The 10,724-nt window shown below is 50.1% G+C and overlaps 1 protein-coding gene across 2 annotated transcripts in view; it reads right to left on the bottom strand.

Annotated features, from left to right (window-relative positions):
- Positions 1 to 634: 634 nt before the first annotated feature.
- The window catches only part of LOC109576397 (C-C chemokine receptor type 1), a 33,463-nt gene continuing 23,373 nt past the window's right edge, over positions 635 to 10,724 (bottom strand). Inside the window, exons 1-2 of one of the 2 annotated variants that reach the window (XM_019985015.2) lie at positions 7,780 to 8,378; positions 635 to 4,383 (exon numbers count right to left, since the gene is read on the bottom strand). In XM_019985015.2, the coding sequence (XP_019840574.2) occupies positions 3,251 to 4,318 (1,068 nt within the window). In that variant the 5' untranslated portion in view covers positions 4,319 to 4,383; positions 7,780 to 8,378 and the 3' untranslated portion in view covers positions 635 to 3,250. Of the gene's footprint in view, positions 4,384 to 7,779; positions 8,379 to 10,724 lie in introns of those variants that run through there. The other variant, XM_019985016.2, reaches the window with a different exon arrangement.

Raw genomic sequence — 10,724 nt, 5'->3', positions numbered from 1 at the left:
ATCTAATAAACGGGAGAACATCAGTAAATTCCAAACAAGGAACCACCTGTCAGGTTAAAAAAAAACCGTGAAAGTGTAGTTTTTTGTGTTACAAAGTGATGAAGTCACAAAAGGCCCATATTCTTGAATGAAGGAAACTAGAAAGACAAGGGGACTACATGGAACAAGTGGTTCCAGATCCTGGGACACTAAAGGACATTGCTTGCAAAGTGGACAAAATCAGAAACAGGGCTGTGGATTACATGGTGACGCCACACCTATGTTAGTCTCTAGATTTTACTGTGCGGGAGTGCATCCTTGCCTAAATAAAATTATCTCAAAGTATTATGCTAACAGGTGATGAGGATCCTATTTGCAACTTGCTCTCAAAGAGTTCTACTCTGATGCTGGGAGGGATTGGGGGCAGGAGGAGAAGGGGACAACAGAGGATGAGATGGCTGGATGGCATCACTGACTCGATGGACGTGAGTCTGAGTGAACTCCGGGAGCTGGTGATGGACAGGGAGGCCTGGCGTGCTGTGATTCATGGGGTCACAAGGAGTCAGACACAACAGAGCGACTGAACTGAACTGAACTCAAAGAGTTCTGGAGAAAAAACAGTATCTTTCTGTCTAGGATGAAATGGAGACAAGAGTTAAGAACAACAATATAATGAGGCGGGGCTCTGATCATACAGGAGTGGGGAGGGGAGGGAATGGGAGACAGGCATTCCCTGTTGGGAAGGGCTGGAGGTGTCCTGAGTGACCAAGGAGGTGTCTGGCAGGAGCAGTCAGATCTCTCATCTGATGGAGCTGGAGAAAGGTCACCCCCACTTTCCTTCCTGTATTTCATTTAATCCTCAGAATAGCCTCAGAGTGTATATACTACTCTAATCCTTATTTTATAATGAAACAGTCATCCATTCAACCAGCAGTTACCGAGCTTGCTATGTGTTAAACTTCATTGAGTTTACACAAAACAAATGTTAAGTGTGATTGGTTGTGTGTGTGTGCACACCCATGTGCGCACATGCATTTAGAAAACAATACTGGAAGGTGATGCACTAAATTACTAATATGCTAAGAGGCCTCATTTGAATAGTGGAATAACAGGTGCTTCCATTTTCTTCTTTGGGCTTTTTGCTTGTTTCCAGCTTTCTACAAAGAACATAGATTGCCATTGTAATAAGTTTAAAAATAAGTATTATTTCAAAACTTGAATTGGAGAATGTTGTGAAATAGTTCTCATTGTGATACTGTAGTGGATCAAATATTATACTTTGATTCAGTGTTATTTTACCAAAGTAGTAAACAAATGTTTCTTAATTCCATTAAACCTCCTCTTCACACTGCAGAAAAGGCTGGCAGGGTTACATGTGGAGAGCTGACCCTGACCTTACCCCTGAGGCCTGTATTCGCCCACATTTCCTGTGTGGAAGCATAAGCCCAGTGCAAACTGACTGCTTCCTCCTTGCACACAAATTCCCTACACCTTCATGACATCATCTTCTTTGCATAAAGAGGAAAACACAGTAGGTCCCTGAGTGAAAGAGCGATTTGGTAAGACCCCCAAACTCTAGCGTCCACCAGAAAGAGGCCGCTCAGTGGTGTCACTGTGTTGTTAGGTGGGACCCCCGTTCACTTAGGCTGCTTTCTGACTGAGGGGGTCCTGCCCCACCTTTGCTGTCCTGGCCCCGTGGGCTCGGAGGCAGGTCCCCCTGCCCGCTGGGGCTGGGCTGACGTCCATGCACCTGTCCACTGCACTGTGCTAATAGCTCAGGGAGGGCAGACGGCCCTTCTGCACCCGTGTCTCCTGGGGCTCAGAGTGCTGGGTTTAAACAAAGCAGGTCCTTGGTCACTGTTGCCGGGCTGAGTTGATTTGCACGAACAATCATGAGGACACTGGCAAATGAATTAGGGTTCATTCCAGAGGTAGAATTCAGCGCAGGTCCCAACGCCGAAGCTTAGAAATGATTTATTGCCTGGGAAAGTGATCCCAACATGCTGCTGCTTAAAGACAACAATAGTAGAAGAGTAACCACAGTCAAAGGTCATCTTGCTTATAAACATAAATAGGCACAGGGAAGATAAAAGTAAAAGAGATATCAAAGAATGTACAGTGCTGTTTCTGCCTAGGGGATTATGAATGATTTTGACATTTGTTTGTCTTTTTTCTGTTTGTATTTTTAAGCTTTTCCAGTCAACGATTTATGTTATTGGAAAAATTATTTTTTAGAGAAATGTACAACTGAGGGAAAAGGGAATAAAGACATGTCTCACTTCAGGTGAGAGCTGAGGCGTTAAGGACCTTTAGGGTAAATGAATTTCTTTGAGTTAAGGGCTCCTTGACTTCCTACACTGACAGAGTCGCCACCCCTCCTGGTAGACGTTGCCCTCCCTGCCAGCCTCAAACCCTGTCCACTTGCACACGAGGTCACTGTCCTGGTGCTGGGTCTAAGGTGGCAGCCAGAACTCTGATCCATAAGCTACAAGGCCTGCATGGAGGTCCAGAGGACGAAAAGCGACCCTGTCTCCTGTCGCCTCATAAGAATTCCCGCAATAAAGCTCTCAGAAATTACTGCTGCATCCCTCAAGTGATAGGGAAGAGAGATTCTGAAAAATATTCACAAAGACAGAAGTACAGCATCTTATACATTTGGTCTGTGTCTAGCCCACTGCCTGAATTCTTCCAGTTCAGTAGCTATAAAAATTCTACCCAAGGGCTTTCTTAGCTCCACTGCCAACAGCAGTTCCCCAATCCTATTTAATGCTAGGTATCAAGTTCTTCCATCAGGAGCTCGAGGTTCCTCATGGTTTCCAAGCGCCATGGGGGTTGGGTGGAGTGGATGGAGGAGGCCGCAGACTCCTGCTTGGCTCTCAGCTCAGAGCAGAGGCAGCTATGGAAATCAGTTTCCAAGGTTACCGGTGTTGAAGGCGGTGGATGCTCAGTGGCTGGTTCACTAATTAATGTTAATGTTCACAAATCTGAACTCCTGTTTGGGACTAAGCCCTTCTCTATCATCCTTTGTCCCAGTCTTCTGTGATGTCCCATTTCATGTATTCATCTCCTTTCTACAAAGAGAAGTTCATGGAGAAAATTCAAATGCCAGAAGTGATTTTGTCCTGAGCAGCTTGGAATCCCCTCAACCCCATGTGGTTAGAATCCCACATCAGGTGACAGAGTTGCTGGGAGACCAAGCTGCCTCCTCCCCAGCCAGCGTGCCTGGCAGGTCGCTCTTGCTGGGTCCTGCATCCGCCTCCAGGGGCCTGAGTCAGAACCCAGCAGAGAGTTCATGCTCGCCTGTGGAGGGAGACATGGAGCTGACCCTCTCCAGCCTCTCTGTGGACAGGAAGGGGAACCACTTAGCCAGGTGCACAGCCACCAGCCGGTAGAACAACTGCCGCAGGTACTTGCGGAACCTCTCGCCGACAAAGACATAGATCACAGGGTTGATGCAGCAGTGAGTGTAGGCGATCACTTCCGTCACTTGAATGGCCAGGTCCAGCTGTCTGCTCTGCTCACACTTACGGGTGAACAGGGAATCCTGGAAAGCGGCAACGAACACACTCAGATTATAGGGCGTCCAAAAGAGAAAGAAGATGATCATGATGACAAAAATCAGACGCACGGCTTTGGCCTTCTTCTCATTTGGTCTTCTGAGCAGAATCTTTATAATCCCTGTGTAGCAGACAATCATCACCAGCAGAGGCAAAACCAGGCCCATGATGTTCAGTTTCAGAGCCTGGAACTGCTTCCACTTTGTGAAGCTTTCAGGAGGAAAATGAATACTGCAGGTGTGGTGGGTGAACTCCCACTGGGTCTTGGAAAAGTACAAGCCGGGGACAGAAGCCAAGACGGCCAGGACCCAGACGACAATGCTGGTGATGATACCAAACGTGATAGTCCGAGCCCGCAGAGCAAACACAGCATGGACGATGGCCAGGTACCTGTCGATGGTCAGCAGGATGATGAAGAAGATCTCGCTGTACAAGCCCATGAAATAGAACCCAGAGAGCAACTTACACATGGCATCTCCGAAAATCCAGTCATCCTTCACCTTGTAGTCGATCCAGAAGGGCAGCGTGAAGAGGAAGATAAGGTCAGAAATGGCCAGGTTGAGGAGGTAGATGCTGGTCATGCTTTTGAGCCTCTTGTATTGCATGAGGACCAGGACCACCAGGATGTTGCCAATCAGGCCAATGACAAACACCACCGAGTACAAGGGGGGCAGCAGCTGGGCCCCAAAAGCCCTCTCCTGTGCTTTCTGGCATGGGGTCGTGTCCCCGTAGTCGTATTCTGTGGTCATGTCATAGTCCTTTGCGGTGGTTGAAGTTTCCATCCTGGCTCCTCCCACGGGTCAAGGGAAATGTTTCCGTATGTATTTGCCGTTAGAGGCAGTGGGCCCTGGACAACAAAAACAAGGCAGTGAGTACACGTCCTTAACCCCTGGACAGCTGCTTACTAGTGCGTACTGTGTACCACGCCCTGTGGAGCCAGGGAGACCCAGGTCCTCTGCCCTCATGCAGCCTGTAGTCTACCACACTAACAAACAGGGCGTGCACACATCGCTAACCCAAGTGCTCTGGCAGGGAGTGCCCTGAAGGAGACGTCCAGAGGACGGAGAGCGCAGACAGGGGAGGACAAGGGAGGCCTCACGCGTGTTCACGACCAAGGCTTCCCGAGGGCTTCCCACGGACTCGGCGTTGGGCTCAGTGATAAACAGCCCTTGAGGGGGCACCATGGTCATTCCCCATTTTAGAGGTGAAGGCACACAAGATGGGAGCAAAGCTGCTGAGAACAAGAGCTGGAGCTCAAACCCTGGTGCGTGCCACTCTCAGGCCCATTCCTGAAACCCCCTGCTCTCCTCCCCAGTCACAGGGCAGTGACTGCACTGTGGCCTCCCCAGAGGAGGCTGGGAAGGAAAACGGTTCTGGACGAAAGTCCAAAACTTACTAACAGATCTTTCTGGCTCTGGGGGCTAAAAAGATTCTCAGCCAGGGGTGATACAGTGCCGTGGGGGCACAGGTAAATGTGAATGTTTTTTTGGTTGTCACAAAAACCGGGGATCACTACTGCCATTAGGTAGCCAGGCCGAGGATGTATCGCGATGCAAAAATTACCCTACAGCAAACACCAAGAGTGCCGCCATAGTGAGATCCTAGGAGGCCAACCCATCCGCCGGCCTGACTTACGCCACACGGTCCTCTGTGGTCACCCAGGTTCTCTGAAGACCCCCTGAGAGAGCCGTGAGGGGGAGTCAGTAACAGTCTGGGAGGAGTGGGGTGATGTGGTAAGGAGAGGCGGCCCTGGGGAAAGAAAGGCTCAGAACAGCCTCAAGGCAGGAAGTGGCACACAGTGACCAGACACAGGGCGGAATTCTCCTAAAAAAAAAATCTTTAGATATTTTCTAACCAGGGTTGCCTCAAAACAAAACTAAAACTACTAGGTAGCCTGCCTTTGTAGAACATCTCCAGCCCCTGCTTTTCAGCACTCCCTTCCATCCTTTCCAATCACTTATTGAAGACTCCTCCCCAAAGGGAGCACAGGTTTTTGTGTGACCTACCATCTCTATGACTTCATGTAAGTTAACCTACCTCCCTGAGCCTCGGTTCCTCATCTGTAATGTGGGAAAGTACCCTTACCTTGCAGGGCTAATGTAAGGCAATGTCTGAGCCTTCCCCTGGAAATTATCAGGTTCTCAGTAAATACGAGGGGACCTCCTTCCCTGCAGATGCCCTGCTCTGAGGCCTGGTGCCACCAGGATGCACCCCACTCCCTATAAGTCTCCCTGTAGTTAATCTGGAAAATGAATTCTGCTTGAGAGTGATGGACATTGACAGTCCTTTCCATCTGCACTGCACTGGGAACTTTCCAAAATGCTGCCATCAATCTAACTGATTCGACCTAAACATCGATCAGTAAAGTGAGTGGTACCTACATCATAATTCCCATCTAAAATCTTGAGAGTCCAGTGCTCCTCCTTCCACAGAGCTTAATGAATGCTTCCTGCTCACAAAATTCACATTTCTGCAGTGGCATTCGGGGATTAAGGCACAGGGGGGTGAGGTCTGCTGGGCCCCCAGGCTGGGGGGCGGTCATTTCCCATCCAATCCATCCTTAGGGCTCTCTCCTCCATCTCTGAACTTGCATACAGCCAGTCAAGCCTCTTTCTGGAGAAACCCAGGCTGCCACTCACTAAACAAGCTGTGCTGGCAATTTCTGATTTCTGCTGCCCCTGCCAGTGCCGACAACTTCACGTGGCAGTCAGCACTTCTGGGTGGGCTCTCAGGCTTACTGTGTTAGCAGGGGCAGCACCGACAGCAAGGGGTGCGAGGCTGAGCCCGTGAGCCCAGTTTCTGGGGAATGCTGGCAAAGGTGGAGGCAAACTGCGTCAGCACTGTCAGGGGCCACCTGAACAGAGTCACTTCACACCCACTCCCACCTTCAAGCCAGTTCACTATTTCCCCACTTGCTGGGCACCAGAAACAGCTCCTGGGCATGCTGTCCCTAAAGGGAGATGGCCTGGAGTGAGGCCCTGGAGGCGAGACCCAAGGAGCATGTTGCCATGTCACGTGCCAGTCCGTCTGCAGCCTGCTACTAACGTCTGCCCCAGGCCGTTGCCCCAGTGGTCCAGCGCCAGCACCCTTTATCCTGGGAGTTGGTGAAGCCTCTGGACAGACAAAGGGCCGTCTGTGGTGGTGGAAGATGCCCAGGCCTGGTGGGGTGCAGGAGCTGGCTTCTACTGGTTCATAAGAGCCAGCCGTGTGCAGCTGTTTTGCATCCAGCATGCTGGTGACTCAAAGTCAACCAGAATGGGAATATTTACATATGGGAATCGGCCATCACTAGGAATCAGGGCACGTTTCTCAGGAGAATTAGCTGATAAACACTTACCAGTGCATCCATGCCCTTCAGTCTGAATAGCCTAGAGTTGTCCTGGAGCCAGAGTGGGGACTTAAGGGTCAGTGAGGGGCACAGAACCTGGTGGTCGGCTGTGCAAACTTCTGGGGATTTCTAATCCTGAAAGTCTGGGACCCTCCAGACCTACTGGAGGAAAGGCTGAAGTAGATGCCTCCAAGTAGCCCCTGTGTCGCTTCTCTTCAGAACAAAATTCTGACCTTCCTGTTCTTTAGAACAGAATGGATGCCCCTTGCCCTCCCCTGCGCCCCCCCACCCCCACAAGGAGGTCACCTGGCCAGCTGCCCACCTTCTGGTGGGTGAGATCTTACTTTCTTCAAAGACAGTCTACAGTCCTGATTCTGGGACTCCTTGAGTCTAGCCTCTTAAGAAATTGTCTCAGTATCAGATCATCTTTGCATCTGCAAAGCTTTTACTAATTAGTATTATCCTTTTGCTGCAATTTCCTCTTATACCGTGTTTGGTCTTTGAGTACATGGGGAAATTTGGCAATTGTCAGTGTCTTGAATAGCTTTCGCCAGAAAGTATGTTAATAGTGGGCTGACTTTTTAATTAGTCATCAACAAGCAATCATACAAGAAAGTATACTGTTTTTAGAAAGAACAAGAATCAGCTCAAAACAAAAACAACACCCTATTTTACATCTGAGCACTCATATAAATCCATCCACCCTCAGTATTGCTATACAAAGCACTGCCTTTCATGCATTGGTGGGTTACTTAGGCATTTGACTGGCTCTCAAAGAACTCCCCATCTCTGTGGAGACGGACTGATAAACAAGTCATGTCCTGCAACAGGAGAACTACAGTCCAATCTGGCCACATGCAAACAACGGTGCCTTCAAAAATAACTGACAAGACCGAAGAGACAAGTTCTACTTACTCTGGCTTCAGGGGACTGTGTCCACAAAGTGTTTGTTTCTGAAGCTTTTAGATGCTTTAAGAATTCAAGGTCAAGGTCCTGAGTGAGTCGGAAGCTGTCAGTTTCCTGTGTGATGATGGAGATAGAACTCCGGGTCTCAGGCTTTCAGAACAACAAGAAGGGGACAAAGATCTTCTTTCTTGTACTGCTGGGTGTCCAGTTCCTGAATGCCAAGTTCACTCTAAGGTTTTTTCCTGCTCACTCAGCTGTACTTCTCCTCGGGCGACTCTGCTTTAAGGGGATTGGGTGGTGGGGCTGGGTGGAGTTGAGCAGGGTGAGGTGGGTGGCAGTGAATGTTTCTGGAGCTTCTGAAGCAATCGAGTTCTTGCCCTCAGTAAGTAGTCTTCCTCTTCTTTTTTTTTTAAAGATTGCAAATGGAAGGATTTAAACAGAAAACCTGGGTTCTGGGTCTTCAAAACAATCTGGCTCTACTAGCCCTAGAAGGGCAGGGGGTCATTTCTCTTTGCCACCCCTATGTGCCTGTGCCAGCAACTGCTCACCGCCCCTCTCTGCTCCCCAGTCTGCCTCACAAGCCCCAGGGAGCGGCTCTATGATGAAGAGCCTCCCACCTGGAGAGAGTACAGGTCTGTTGGATGGCTGTTGGCTGTCTGGCCCCTTCTCTTTGATCTTACAGATTTCCTTTTTGCATCTCATCCATGACAATTGATTCTGACCCAGTCCTCTCTTTGCTTCTCCTTCCTGTCGCAATGTCAATATCCTAGAAAGCTTATGCTCTGTGTAACCAAGAAGGGTGAGGCCAGGCTCCTGGGCTGCAGGGATCCTGTCTGTCAATGAGGCGCACCTTTCAGATTCAAAAGCTGCACCAGCAGGTTAATTTCCAAGAGAGGGGATGCAGCGTCCTGACCTTGGAGCGCTCTCTGTTGCCTAATCCTGGGACATACTCTCTCTCTCCAGGGCCAAGGAAGTTGCTTCTGGTCCCAGGTTACATTCAGACACCAAAGCCCAATGGGTGAGCGTCCCACAGATGGACAGAAGGGCCTTTGGGGTGTACAAGTGGCTCCTAGGCAGTAGCCCTCTGCCACCTCCCCATCACCCCATCTCTTCCCCCACCCTCCCACTCCATTCCTCTTTGTTTAATTTCCTTCCCCAGGCTCTCTTTCCGCCACCCTTTCTCATGCCATAGGCTCTCTTGGCCCTCCAGCCAGAATTCTACAACCCCCAACCTGACAAACCACAGGCAAACGTCCAGTAGTCCCTCTGCTCTGCTCAGCTGCCCCCTTGTGTGGGTCAGGTTGCAAAGTCAAAGAGGGTGCTGTCGTCCATGCACATCTCTCTCATCCCGCCCGGATCACCAAAGAGACGCTTCCTCCATGAAGCCTTCCACTCTCTATAGCAGGAAGTCATTCGTGACAGGCAGGTGGTGGAGCTCAGAGAGCTTTAAGATTTTGGGGGGGTGGTGGTGGTGGTGGTAGAGTTTCCCTTATTCACACTTTATCGTATAGGTTGGACATCTGGGCAATAAACAGCAAGGCACCACTCAAAATAGCTCAACAATGAAAAAGAAAAGAGACCATAATTTTCTGGGCTTCCCTGGTGGCTCAGTGGATAGGAATCTGCCTGCCAGTGCAGGGGACATGAGTTCAATCCATGGTCCAGGAGGATCCCATATGCCACGCAGTAACTAAGCCTGTGTGCTATGACTACTGATCCTGTGCTCTAGACCCTGGGAACCCCAGCTACTGAGCCCACATGCCCTGGAGCCTGTGCTCTGGAATGAGCAAGGTCGTCGCAATGAGAAGCCCAGGCACTGCAACAAGAGAGCAGCCCCCACTTGCCACAAGGGAAAGCCCAAGCAGCAATGGAGACCCAGCACAGCCAATAAATAAATAAGTAGAAACTACAATTTTCTGAAAAGAAACCTTGGATGTTAGCTCAGGTTGGGTACTACTCTCTAACGCTCTCTTGTAATAATCCTTGATTTCACTTTTCACATGCATCTCTTTTTTGACAGCCTAATAAACAATCTCAAAACTTTGGGGCTTAAAATCACAAGGAGATTGTTCTATGATTCTGTGAGCTAGGCGGATGTTCCCATGTAGACTCACTCCCACGTCTGGTGGTGGGCGCTGCTTGCTGACTGGAGTGCCTCAGTTTTCCACGTGGCTCTCCTCTTCCAGTCGGCCAGACTGGCTTTATGCATGACGGACTCAGGCATGAGAAGAACCTATAACGCATCTCTAGGAAAAGTCTCTGAGGCCACAGAGGATCACCTATGCTGCAGTCTATCACTCACAGCAAGTCACAGAGCCAAGCCACAGACAAGGCAGTCAGGAAATAGAATCTGCCTTTTCAGGGGAAGAAATAAAGTCACATTGTAAAAGCCAGTGTGTACTGAGATGGAAGAGCTCTGAAGCCATATTTATCTTCTGCCAAAAGCACAGCTTCCTCTAGCTCCCTCATCCAGGGTTCCTGGAATTCCTGTCCTCTGATGGGCCTGTCTTGCCCCATCCTTAGCCACTCACTCCATTGATCCTCCCTAATCCTGGGATTTTACCATCATCCACATCTGTGTCCTTTCTGTCTCGGGTCCCGACACTCCAGCCCCTCGCGCCCCATCCACCTTTACTCCTCACTCCTCGAGCATCTCAGCTCCAGGGGTTCTCGGGTCCCGACACCCCAGCCCCTTGCACCCCGCCCACCTTGACTTCTCACTCCTCCAGCGTCTCAGCTCCAGGGGTTCTCGGGTCCCGACACCCCAGCCCCTCGCGCCCCGCCCACCTTGACTTCTCACTCCTCCAGCGTCTCAGCTCCAGGGGTTCTCGGGTCCTGACACCCCAGCCCCTCGCGCCCCGCCCACCTTTCCTTCTCACTCCTCGAGCATCTCAGCTCCAGTGGTGCTTTGACCCCAGTGTAACCACTGACGTGTCAGTTTCTCCTGACCCTCA

The sequence above is a fragment of the Bos indicus genome, chromosome 22 (assembly GCF_029378745.1).
Source record: "Bos indicus isolate NIAB-ARS_2022 breed Sahiwal x Tharparkar chromosome 22, NIAB-ARS_B.indTharparkar_mat_pri_1.0, whole genome shotgun sequence".
Classification (NCBI taxonomy): domain Eukaryota; kingdom Metazoa; phylum Chordata; class Mammalia; order Artiodactyla; family Bovidae; genus Bos; species Bos indicus.
The sequence above is the reverse complement of the archived record's forward strand: the minus strand, read 5'-3'. Positions and strand labels throughout refer to the sequence as shown.